Below are 12,135 nucleotides of genomic sequence, written 5' to 3'. Positions count from 1 at the left end.
TGACCGAGCAGATTCCCAAGGTCTTGCTTGGTCGTAGACACGGACGATATGGGACCCCAGAGCCAGGTATCACCACAAGGTATGATGATGCAATTCTTCAGAAACAGCGCTATTCCCAGGCTCGGACGTCGGTCCTCGAAGCCCGGAACTCGTGTTGAGATGGTCGGGATGTGGCACCGCCAATCGTCACCATCCATCAACGTCAATGCCGACCGAACCCAATGGTCGATCTGAAACGGTGTCTTCGATCTCTCTTTGCGCATACAGCCAGCCACTCTTGCCTCGGCCCAAGATTCAGCTCTGGAATCCAATCCCTGCCAGGCGAGATGGTTGGGCGAGCTCGGTGGCAGATGCTTCCAGAGTGAACCAAGGCTGAACACCATGCACTTGGCCGTACAGTAGCCTCTCAACGTGGTGAGAAGATGTCGTCTCACCCCCGGGTGTCTTGCATAGTTTCGATCGAGCGCCGTGCCCAGTCTTGTCGACGGTGAAGCAGGCACAGCAAGCATAGCCGAGAGAGGCGGCTTATTGATCCATCCAGAGGGTTCAGCTACAGGTCATGGTTCAGTCAGATTCTTGTCTACATCTCCGCTCGCACAGAATACAGTACCCGTACGTGAAGCCAAACATGCCGTGGCGTGCTGCTCTACCATGCCTGGTCGCCTGTTGGCGAGACTGGGTTAATAATGCTGGTGCTGTGATCTGCTGAACGTCCACAAAGAGACTTGTCATGTGTCACAGGCCTCCAGATGCTGAGAAATGCGTGGGGGATGCTGCTGGCAAGCGACGCTTTGGCAGAAAGAAGATGGAGTGGCCCGGGGATCTTGTCCAGAATGACAGCTGGGGTCGCTCAGCAGCGGGAGGGAGATCCCCGGTTCACCCACGCCCGCCAGTATGTGCTCATGTTGACGACCAACGTTTCTCGTGCGTAGACGGTATGAATTCGATCCATTTGGCCTACTCAGACCGTGCGCGATGCTCGTGGGAGCTCCGAAGGACCGCATGTATGCCGGGGAGCTCACTTGTACATGATGAACGGAGGCAGCAGAATCGGGCAAACACCTGTTCACAAAATAAACAGACTGCCAAACTCGTAGGCCAGGACGAATTGGTGCCACATGTATGCACATGTCGGTTGGTGTTAGGTGAGGGATCCACATCAAGGAGTCGAAACGCTTGCTTTCGATTGAATTAGACCATCAACGGTTGCAGGGTTTTGCGCCGTTTGTATTCCGTGTCGCCGATTCGCCACTCTTTACCTCCTCGACTTGCGGTCATAATCGTCCCGCCCATATCGATCCCTATCTCTATCTCGGTCTCTGCGATCGCGGTCTCGGTCTCGGTTTCTATCTCGATCTCTCCGGTCCCAGTCTCGTCTGTCCCCTCGGCGGTCATCCCTGGGTTTGCGATACCGGTCTCGACTTCGGTCCCGCGGTCGAGGGCTCCGGCTTCGGCTCCTTCGTCGCTCTGAACCTTCAGCATCGCGAGGTTTCGGTGGAGGGCCATCATCCCTCTGTCGACCAGGCCCATTTCGTTCCAGTTTTCCCTTCATCTCCTCCTCCCCATAGACCATTCCGTAGTCGCCTTCAGTGCTCCTTTCCCTCTCTTCACGGTATTGTCGGCGCTTCTCCAGCTCCCTGACACCTCCCCAGCCGCCGCGACCAGCATTGGCTCGACGCTTCTTGTTGGCGTCGTTTCTCCACACGTCGCTGAGCTTGCTGACACTCTGGGAAAAGTCGACGTGAATTCGTCGGTCGTCAATCAAAACATCCTGCATCTTGAAGTATGCTGCCTCGCAAGATGCCTTGTCCTCGTATTCGATGAATGCATACTGGAGACTGTCGCCTGTCTTTTGATCCCTGATGACTTCGCAGCTCAAGATTTTGCCGAACCGGCCAAAAATGAGTTCCAAGTCCTCATCCCCGGTGACCGGGTTCAGCTTGCAGACGAACAAGACGTTCTCGGGAGGTTTCACTTCGGCAAACGGCAGATCACCCATCATCTCCAAAGTCAGGGCCTGCGCCTGCGCCTCCCTGTTGCGTCGTCGTTTTTCCAGCTCCTCCTCATCAACATTGTCATCAGCGTGAAGTGCCGCCTCATCGGCAATCCGAACGGTTTTAAGTTGCTGGTCGGTAGGAGGAGGACTCGAGCTCGGTTCCCGTAGTCCAGGCGGGTCAGGGTAGGGGTCATCCAGAATGACTGTGTGCTTTATCCGGATATCGATGAGGGGATAGCCCTTGTCGTCGACAATCGCCTCGTTGACCTTTTCCAAAGCATCAAATCCTTCCACAACCTTGCCAAAGATGGCAGCTTTTCCATCCAAGAAATCCGTGTCCTCGCCCAGTGTGATGATGAATTGGGAAGCCGCCACGCGCGTGTCTGGGTCGGATTGCAGTGGCGCTGTCGCCATGCTGACCGTCCCTCGCTCAAGGTGTTTCAACTTCGGGTGAAAGAAGGCAGGGAACGTTCGTTTCGAAGAGTCGCCGGACAAATGACCCCATATTGACGAGCCGCCATCAGAGTCTTTGGAGAGAGGGCCGAGAGGGTCGCCGGTCTGGAAGGAGAAGTTCTTTTGAACGGAGTGAACGGGTGAGAAGTTGTAGTACTTGACTTTGCAAAGTTTGAGGAAACTAGATGACTGTTAGCTCGATCCATCATGTAGAGAAGCCAAAGGTCAAGCACTTACTTTTCGCAGAGCTTCGGCGCATGGTCGACCAAGAGGTCGATGACGATATCGCCCACGCTGGTCTCGAGGAGGACAGACATGGCGTATCGTTAATAAATCCAGTAGGGAACAGTCCTCTTGGTAATGCGACAACGAGGGATGAAAAAGAGGGTAACAGGGGATTGTTGATGGCCAAAGTCGCGTCGTCCCAAGTCTTGGAAGGTTGTTTGAGTTCACCTGCACCAGCCACTGTCGCGAAGCTCAACCTGGAAAGAATCTCTATGCGGGTGGCGCTAGCGGCCCGCGCCACATCTATGTGGCTGGTAGCTCAATCACTCAGGGCATCACATGACACCCCTCTCCTCCTCCAACGTTCTTGCTGCTCATGTTCTAGAAAAAAGGGGATATTGACAACAGGGGTCTTCCAAGTCTTGGCTTTTATCGTCACTCATTATCCCATCGCACCTGATCACTTGCCACGACATAGAAATTCCGGGCTGGATATAGACATCACCGTCTTATCAGAAGATGCTCTCGGAGCTTGACAGGTTTCTACGCCGCATTCGGAGAAAAGCCTCAGAAGATGCATTGAAAGGTTTCTTTTACGGGTAAAATCGACGTTTCTTCAAGGGTATGATGAAAGGTAAGAGGTTTAGGTCTCCGTATTGAACCGACAAACACCACCTAGTCACCTTATTCACTTGCTAATGGGCTACAGTAACACAGCCAGAGATTCATAACCTCAAACTCAAGCCCATACTGTATCCATCCGAGTGGATGCGATAGACCAGGGTTCATCTTGGCAACTCAGACAAGGAGGTCCTTGCCTCCCTGCAGTTCTCCTACCTCAGATCCATCCAAAAGCCGTTGAAGTCATGGCAGTTATGACGTTACCAACCCCTCTACAACAAAGAAAGTTCCCCGTTATAGCAAAAGCAGCTGCTATCATATCATGTCTTCACAACATATCTCGACGAGGAGGAAAATGTCCGGACTTGTGTCCACCTCGCCACTCACCAACATGTGCGAAACAAGTCAAGTGTACAAAGTCCGAATCTGAACAAGCTCATTACTCAAAAGGGAAAAACGACTGAAGCCATCGACGAAACAAGACGAGAGATCTCGATCAAAGAAAAACTACGTCATATCAGATCAAGACACCGAGATGTCATCATGATGTTTTATGCTTGGCCAGGATCCAGATTACCGGGGCTTTTTTTCCAGACGAGATCGACGACCGTTGAAGTCATACCGGAGGAAAAAAAAAAAAAAAAAAAGATGGGCACCCCAAGGTTGGTTGCGCATGACCCAGGTGTCTGTGTGCCTCTGAGCTGTTCATCTCGGTGAGACGGTCATGAGCTCATCCGCGGGAGCGCTAGGGTAGTAGACTTCCCGTTGCCGGGGAATCTTGAGGCTCAAACTGGGTAGCATTCTACTGCCCGTAGCCAAAGCTGGATATCGAAAAACAAGGCCCTGATGTAAGAGGACATGCTACATTGTCAGGTGAAGAAACGTTTGCCAATGATGTAACCGTTACTCAACGATGTATCCAAATTTCCACACATTTACGCCAAACATGACAACAGCAAGTCGTAATCCCCCAGAAACCAGATTCTCAACGTCACAACTCCAAAAGCTCAAACTGTCAGCCTCATCGCAAGGTGAAGCCCACCGTTGCTCGGTATGCAAAAAGCCCGCCATCCTAGACTATGTGTATGCGGCGCCGATCCCCGGGCCAGGAGCACCGTTATGGAAGTTCAGCGGTGTGGGAGGGTGTGCTTGGACCGCTCAGGTGGCAATCAAACGATCACGATCGATAGAAGCCAATACTTTGACTAGCACGTATCAAAGCCCTGCCTGGCTATCAAACAACTTCCAACCGTCGAGGAAGGGGAAAAAAAAAAAAACACCTCCCTGTTCTATCCCCCGTCGTCGCGTTACGGTTGTTGGTGGAGCTCCGTCCGGCGGCGCCAGGGGACGACGACTTGCTGCGAAATGATCTTCATTTCCCCCCAACCCCCGAAGGGCGAGCAAGGGGGGTCGGGGCCGATCAAACTGCAAGATTGTGGGTTCGACGCGTGTTGTCTCGCTATCTTTCTGGTACGTGGGGCACCAGCGGCTTTCAACCTCGGGTCTGATAGTCAGTTTGCTATATTTCGCATCATATCATCCATTCTTCAGCGGTTAGGTAGTCCGGGTGATGAATCCCGACGTTTCTCACGATGGCTTCATGAACAAGTAAAGTAGTTTGTGCGCCGCAATAGCAGGTGCATTGATAGTGAATTCATTCATCGCTATCACTAAAAAAAGGATATTGAAAAAAAGTCTCCTCTCGGGAGATCTTCATGATAAACGTAGACTCTGTCCATCTCCCGCGTGATTTTCCATCGACCAGCGCAGCTCAAGAATGTAAACGAAAAGGTAAAAGTAGCCACGCGATGCCACCACAGAGTCCAGAAGTTCTTTTTGGTAAGAAACAGAGAATATTTGCCCCCAATGCCCCAAGTTTGCCGCACGCTATGCATATGCAGGCTTGTGTTCCCATCTTTTCCACTCCGGCTGAACCCAAAAAATAAAGAAGATAGAGAGATCAAGGTTTGTAGCGTTATGGGGTATTTCTCTTCCCAGAATCAACGCTTTTCCCTGTTTGGTGAGACTAAAGACCCTGGCTTTCGTCCCAAAAAGCCCAATTTCCAGAATGTAGTGGTTTGTTTCCCTTTCTCTTTCCAGAGGCCATATGCCGTTCGAGGCCTTTGTCGATCCAACCAGAAACGCCAGCCAATGCAAGACAAATAAAAAATGCAAGGACAAAGAAGAATTAGAGATTATGCCAAGTGGTTGGTTTTTTGGTGTCGTCGTAAACCATTGTGCGTGGAGGCAAAATATGTCGGTTGTTTTGCCACCACCACCAACGGTAAATGTCGTTGTGTGGTGATATGATGATGGCGGAGGCGGAGCCGGAAAGTTGCCGGCTTATGCCTACTTCGCCTACTCGTTGCCCGAGCTTCGTCGCCTTCGTCCAATCCGGAGTTCCTTTTCCGTCTCCATGAGCCTTGTCTGAACCCAGGTCCTGAATGCCCGGTCGGCACGCACGCTGCTGCAGTTGAGAAGCTCTGTCAGGGTGCGCTTGATGCTCTCGTTGACCTCGGATAGGCGATGCTCCTCGGCCGAGATCTCAAAGAGAGTCTCCTCGTCGACAATGGTGGTGAGTTCGTTGCGGTCCTCCCAGCCACTGCACCGGGCGTGGGTACGCGAGTGGTGTCGTCCGCTGCTTCGGGAATGGCGTTTCGGTGATGAGGGGACCGAAAGTGATGATGAGGAAGATCGTGTAGGTGATGTAGATGGCGACGAGTTAAGGGAACGGGTGTTAATGGTGAGCTCGGGGCGGATCTGGTCGAGACGGTCGCAGAGCTCTTGGTGCTGCTCCTGGAGGAGCATGTACTTTTGCAGAGCAAAGCTGTAGTTGTGTGCTCCGGAAGCCATCTTTGGTAGCGAGAATGTGGTGGAATTGATGGGTGTGGAAATTGCGTTGAGAGAGCTACTCGTGCTTGATACTGATGTCGATGATACTGGTCGGCTCTGCCCGGCGAAGAAATGGGGTCTCACGTCTAATGACGAGACCATCGAGGCGACTGATGTGGTATTTGGGGAAGAGCGAGGAAGGTGAAAGATAAATCCTCAATCAAGAGGATATCGCGAGCGTGTGTCGTTGAAGAAGTCGGGTTTGTCCGCAATGCTCTTGTAACGTGGGAATTGACGGTGTAGCCCAATGGTGGTGTCGCAATATGTGAGATGCAGGCACTGGAGCGCCGATCGCCGGATAATATGTGCGTGGGTTGATGTTACGGTTGTTCAGGTCGAGGTATCGCAGGAAAGAGGACCGGTTATGTACGGCAGTTGTTTGTCAAGCTCGATGGGGGCCAATCTGCGACCGTGTACGGAGAACGTGTGTGGGTGGGAAGCTGTAAGATGCGGTCCGCGATAAGACGGGAGGCGGGCGGTAAGTGAACAATTAAGTGACGGTGAGAATGATTATGGAGAAGAAGAACTCGACAAGAGTTGACCGTGTAGATAATTCAAGACACACAAAAGAGGTCAAGTCGAGACGGGAGTGAGCTAGTATGATGCTTCGTATTCTGGGGGGATGGGAGAGAGCAGGGTGGTTCATTAATAAAGATATCCATCTCAGGATGAGCCAGACCAGACGGGAGGGAGTGAAAGACGAGGGGAGGGGTCAGCAATTGATTAAACTACCTCATAAGGGCATGTACCAAGTACGAGATCCAGGTACGAAGAGGACGGAGCCAGGAATTGGGAAATGAAGGGGAAAGTTGAGGTCTCAAGCAGCGAGTCAGAACCAAGGAGAGCACCATGTCTTGCCGTAACCAGAAGTACACGGGTACATTTTCCCTCACTCAATGCCATCCCATCATCGACCCCCCCTTATCCTGGCACGCCCGTGCCTTGGCTTCTCAAGAAGAAGAGCTGGGCTTGGAGCTAGCCCAACCCATGGGGAGGGGATCCCACCTTTTCGATTGGGGCACCGCAGGGAGGGCCACCATGACCACTTCCGACGGCATGGGATGGCCAAGGACAAGGGGGGGAAGAAGCCTGGGCTCTGTCGCCATGGCACAAGCTTTTGGTGGATCATTCGTTGTGGGTGTGGATGTGTCCGCCGCCCTTTTTTTAGGCCAGAGAGCGTCAGCTAAGCTCGATACGGGCTTCATTGCACAGTGTTGCAATCGAGGTTCGCAAAGGTTCTCACAGGGTCGTTGGGTTGGGTTACTTTGCTTGCTGCGCTGCTTGGTTTGCTGGCGATGGTAACAAAATGGCGCCGTGTGGCTCGTTCCGCACGCCATCCTCCACATCGATGAGCATGATTTTGTTTCTTCTTTTCCAAGACAGGTGTGACTCTGAACAGTGCCCGACCAAGAACGATTCTCTGCTTCTACCAGGATACGAGGTCTCGTTCCTTGTGATATTCCAACGTTCCAGAACATTTGCTGTCAAACACGAACATGAGCCTGACAAAGAAAACCGTCGCTGCAACACAGAAATAACTTGCAACAACGCATCTCTCGTCAAGCTCCCCCGATCTGGGAATGGACTCGATCCCAAGCCCTTCCTTCTTCCTTGGTGGCGGGCGGTCCCAGAGTGGATAAGGCGGGCATTCTGGAGAACCGAACCCATCCGTGCCTTGGCTTTTTTTCTGCATACTTTTTTCACGATGCCTTCCCGGAGTAGCCCGGTCGGTGTTGAGCGATAAAGAAAGCCTGTCAAGCTCCATTTCTTCCTTGGCATTGAAGAGTCCAGTGGGGATAACAGAATCTAATCAGTCAGTTTTTTCCCCTACCATTCAGTAGTTCGAGTCCGTGGCGCCGCCCGCTCAGGGGGGCTCGTGCTGTGGCGATTGGAGTTGAACTGGCATTTAGATGGGTCCCCTTTCTCTGCCGCGCTCCAGCTGCTACTGCAATGGTTTACGCGAGCGAAATGCACCTGCAAGAGATCTCACGCATAATAAATTGGATCAAGAGGGGAAACAAGTGTAATGCTTGGGGACGCCTGACCACGTGCAGATATGCAGCCGGTTCAAAAAAGAATTGCCTGATAGCAGTTGGAAGAACGTTGCAGTAGCAGCCAAAGAGATATGCAAGAGGTCACATTGTTATCCAGCAAAAGGCCAATATCCGTACGCGCTTCTGTCCACAAATTGGCACCCCGACCATGCACTGTGCCTCCTGGGCCTGGGGGGGGTGATAAGGTAATGGCAGCCCGCAATCACGAACCAATTCTTTTAGCTCTGGGCGGTTGGTGACCACCCTTGGCCGGGGCGGCTACAGGCGGGAGCCTTTTAATTAGTATTCTGACCGGGCGGTTTGTTGGACAGCCTACTGATAAGAACAAAACAGACACTCACACGAGATTCGTGGGGTGATGGGGGATGGATGGTCATCAGAACTGGCCTGTGAGATGACGATAACAGGTTTTTTTTTATGAGAGGAAGCAATCAAGCAGCAAATCCCCCTGAAAAATGATGATAGCCATTCTCAAACACCCCAGGTCAAATTGGAGATGCCGGGATATCCCCTGTCAGCTTTCACAACGTTCCCGAAATAAAGAATGGACCTTTGTTCCCAGAAGCCCGGGGCAGAGAAGAGACACAATATGGCAAACTCGCCGAGATGTCCCATTCCCATCGACACCCAGTTTTGGAAGATGTGGAAAGAATGCTTGTCCCTTGCCTTGTCTTCGTTGCCAGGGGTTTCCAATCGTGAGGCCCTCCATCGTTCACCTCAAACTGCATAGCCGATTGCCGAACCGCATGACGTTGTCTGAGGCATCATCACCTCATCCCGCCTAAACAGAGAAGGTGAAGAAAAAGCCTCCTCCGCGGAGAGACACAGGTTTCACCCAAGCTTCTTTCTAGCACCAGACCGTCTCTTTTCCCCTCTTTCTCAAACATTTTACCCCAAATTCTCACCATCACCCCCTAAAGTCCCTCTAGCACTGACCGGTCCTCCGGGTAGCAAGGGTCAAGCTCCGGTCAAGGGCTTTCGATGCTAATCTCCCCGGGCTTTGATAGACGTCGGATGCTTTGATCTGCCTTGCATGCATTGGACAAAAGGTTGTTCGATTGCCTTCTCTTCACTGATTCGTCCAGATGATGTAGGTGTAAAACCGGGAAAAGGTACTCCAAAAATGTCTAGGGTAGTCGTCAGAGCGAGGTCATCTGGGGAAAGCTTCCTCATGGCAGGTCATTACGCAAGGGGCTCAACACTTTGAAGCAGGTCAAGCAGGCCATGACGTTTCATACTGTCAAGGACACAGACAGACAGGGCAAGAGTTTCGACCTTGTGTAATGACATACGTCAAATGGGTCGTTTACTTGCCTGTCAATTGTTCGAGACAACTCACAAGCCCTCCATCTACACCACTTTACTTGTTCTCATCCTGAGACAGATACAGGCACAGTGCGAAGCCTCGCGACGTCCCAAACTTCTTGTTCACCAGTGACTAGGCATTTCACGCACATGCCTCCTCCTTGGCACCATCATGGCGTCGATCCGGAGTTCTGTCGCCGTACCTGACAGGCCCAAGCTCGCATTCCATCCCCCAACATCACACAGAAACCTCCCCGGTCTGCCATGGCCCGGATCGCCGCCTCCTCTTTCTCGTCCACGGCCACTGACCCCGTGGCTCTCCTTGCTTCTGCAAGCCCAGCCCATCACCCTCTGGCGGCAGACCATGGGTGCCACGTTCCTGGCTTTCGACGGATGGATGACCTCATGTCTCGTAGCATACCCCCTCAACCCCACCTGACCGAACTGATGGATCCGGATGGGAATGTTTCAATGTGCCAAAACGCTGCGCACCTTGACACCACCCGCCGCCATCAAAGGTGGGGTGGAACCAATCGCGGTGCTCAGATCGACCCAAGCTCTCGAGCCTCTGGATCGAAGCCTCGAACTGCCAAACCCGCCTTCGCTTCTCCCCGACGCAAACCCAATCGCCCTCAGGGGTCTTGGGAGGCTTGGTTCTGGCCGTCGTGTTGAGCCCTGATGACGAGTCTGGCCCAAGCTCTTTGTTACGCTTTGGATCTGGCACATAGGTCTAGATGTCGATGCTCGAGAGTCTCGATATTTTGGTACACGAACCGAGTCCAGCTGAACTGCATAGCCAATTGACCCCTCAAAACCCCATCAAATGCCCCGGTATGAATAAAGTCAGCCAATGATGGGCCCATGTCAGGAGCCAAATCCCGAGACATGATCGTGTGAACCGGCAGAGTGGTGTGACGATGTCCGTATATCCACAGGCACATCTACATATCGTGACGACCACGCAATTGTCCTATCAGCTGCACCCGAAACCTCGGGGTTCCTTGATCATATGGGGACTGAGGAAAATCTCCTAGCGGGATGCAAGAGTGTTGGTGAACTGCGGGTCCCCGACGCCCGCCATGGTCTGATTGATGATCTAGTGGCATGACCCTTTGACGGCCAAGTCCCGGGTAGCCGAGTTTGTTGTGAATAGCTCTGCTGGAGCTCTCCAACAAGCTCTCTTCCGGATATCCCGACGATAATCTGCGCCGCATTCTGTAGAGTCGGCGGTTGGCGCCAAGGCCGAGACCCTCCGTTGTGTCGACGGTCAACGCCTCGGTTGACGACTGGAATGTATGGGGAGTATCGCCGTGTTGCGATTGGTCCTCGTCCGATTCTCTGGATGGAATCGAGTATGGCGTCGAGTTTCAATGCTCCAGGTTTCCGGTTACTCTTTCGAGACTTTGCAGATCCGGATAGCGACCTTGTCATTGTAGAAAGGACCCTCTTGCCTCTCGCGCGTTGGAACCTCAAACTCTAGATCCTCGACGGCGAGCCCCTTGGCTTGGCACTTGTCCAGAAACACCTGAAAGGTCTTCTCGTTGCGCTGGGTTGCCGAGATGAAGACCTCCACACGTGGGTAGAGGTCGAAAACCTCCTGAATAGTCCCAACCAGAGCCGGTATCACGCTCTTGTCGTAGGTAATGTCTGCTCCGAGCACTACGTCGACGGCACGTCCACCATTCCACTTCTCCTCCTCTGTGCCCATGAGTGCGTGTCCCCACTTGACCTCCATTGGCACCACGCGGGTCGAATCCTGAAGGTTGTTGAGGAAGAAGTTCTCGGGGAGGTTATTGATCACATCATCCGAGCCATCGGATGCAAGTACATGCGTCGAGCCGAGAAAGTTTGCGCAGAGAATGGACAAATAGCCTGTACCTGAGCCGAGTTCTAAGATACGCTTGTCTTGAACAAGACCTTTGTTCTGGCAGAGGTATGTTCCCAGGTGAAGAGCAGCCTCCCATGTGCGAAGGCCAGTGGTCCCCGATGCGGAGATGAGAGAACGATTCTCGAGGATCGTAATGTGAGGTGCTTGAGAGGCTGGCTCAAGTGAAGCCTCTTGACAGAGGCCGGAAAGATGGTATGTGACATAGCACTTTTTCTGAACAGATGAAACCTCAGCAGGGAGTGGTGTTGCAAGTAGCACCGAGAGAGCAGACATCAAGTCATCAGATACGCCCTGCAACCTGTTAGAAAGACATGAAATACATATAATGACACATCAGAAACGATTTCGAATACGACTTACATGCTCATCCCAGTCGTCGATGCTGGCCTCAACCCGAGACATGAGCTCCTTGAGGACTCGAAGCTGGTAACGTGGTGGAGGCCCATATCTAACGGCATCATCTGCGAATAGTCTCGTATACAGAGCATCCTGGACTTGAGAAGTCTTGAGGAGAGCCGGCTCGGGAAAGTCCAACTCGGGTTCAAGCTGGAGATATTGGTGGCAGAACCGGTTAACCTGGCGTGTGGTTGAAACCATGTTAGCGAGCGTGCTGAGTGCTAACGTCCGTGACAGTTCCCCTCAACATGAGTTTGAAGTGTCTTGACAACAGACCATCATGAAGCCATTCGAGAAGTCTCGAG

The 12,135-nt window shown here is 52.5% G+C and overlaps 3 protein-coding genes across 3 annotated transcripts; all 3 read right to left on the bottom strand.

Moving 5' to 3' along the window:
* Window positions 1-1,255: 1,255 nt before the first annotated feature.
* LRP88_07214 (PPIL4 family peptidylprolyl isomerase) lies at window positions 1,256-2,766 on the bottom strand (the record flags this gene model as incomplete). Its single annotated transcript, XM_083243748.1, has 2 exons — window positions 1,256-2,630; window positions 2,687-2,766. The coding sequence occupies 2 exons, from the start codon at window positions 2,764-2,766 to the stop codon at window positions 1,256-1,258; spliced, it is 1,455 nt and encodes a 484-aa protein (XP_083100972.1).
* A 2,887-nt stretch (window positions 2,767-5,653) lies between these two features.
* LRP88_07213 (uncharacterized protein) lies at window positions 5,654-6,148 on the bottom strand (the record flags this gene model as incomplete). Its single annotated transcript, XM_083243747.1, has 1 exon — window positions 5,654-6,148. The coding sequence occupies one exon, from the start codon at window positions 6,146-6,148 to the stop codon at window positions 5,654-5,656; it is 495 nt and encodes a 164-aa protein (XP_083100971.1).
* A 4,785-nt stretch (window positions 6,149-10,933) lies between these two features.
* LRP88_07212 (protein-lysine N-methyltransferase) lies at window positions 10,934-12,031 on the bottom strand (the record flags this gene model as incomplete). The annotated part of the gene is made up of 2 exons (XM_083243746.1): window positions 10,934-11,725; window positions 11,795-12,031. 2 exons carry the CDS (start codon window positions 12,029-12,031, stop codon window positions 10,934-10,936), a joined length of 1,029 nt encoding a protein of 342 aa, XP_083100970.1.
* Window positions 12,032-12,135: the final 104 nt, after the last annotated feature.

This window comes from Fusarium phalaenopsidis (genome assembly GCF_050370095.1).
Source record: "Fusarium phalaenopsidis strain FUZ10S chromosome Unknown contig_32298, whole genome shotgun sequence".
In the NCBI taxonomy this organism is placed as follows: domain Eukaryota; kingdom Fungi; phylum Ascomycota; class Sordariomycetes; order Hypocreales; family Nectriaceae; genus Fusarium; species Fusarium phalaenopsidis.
This window is presented reverse-complemented; position numbering and strand designations above follow the sequence as displayed.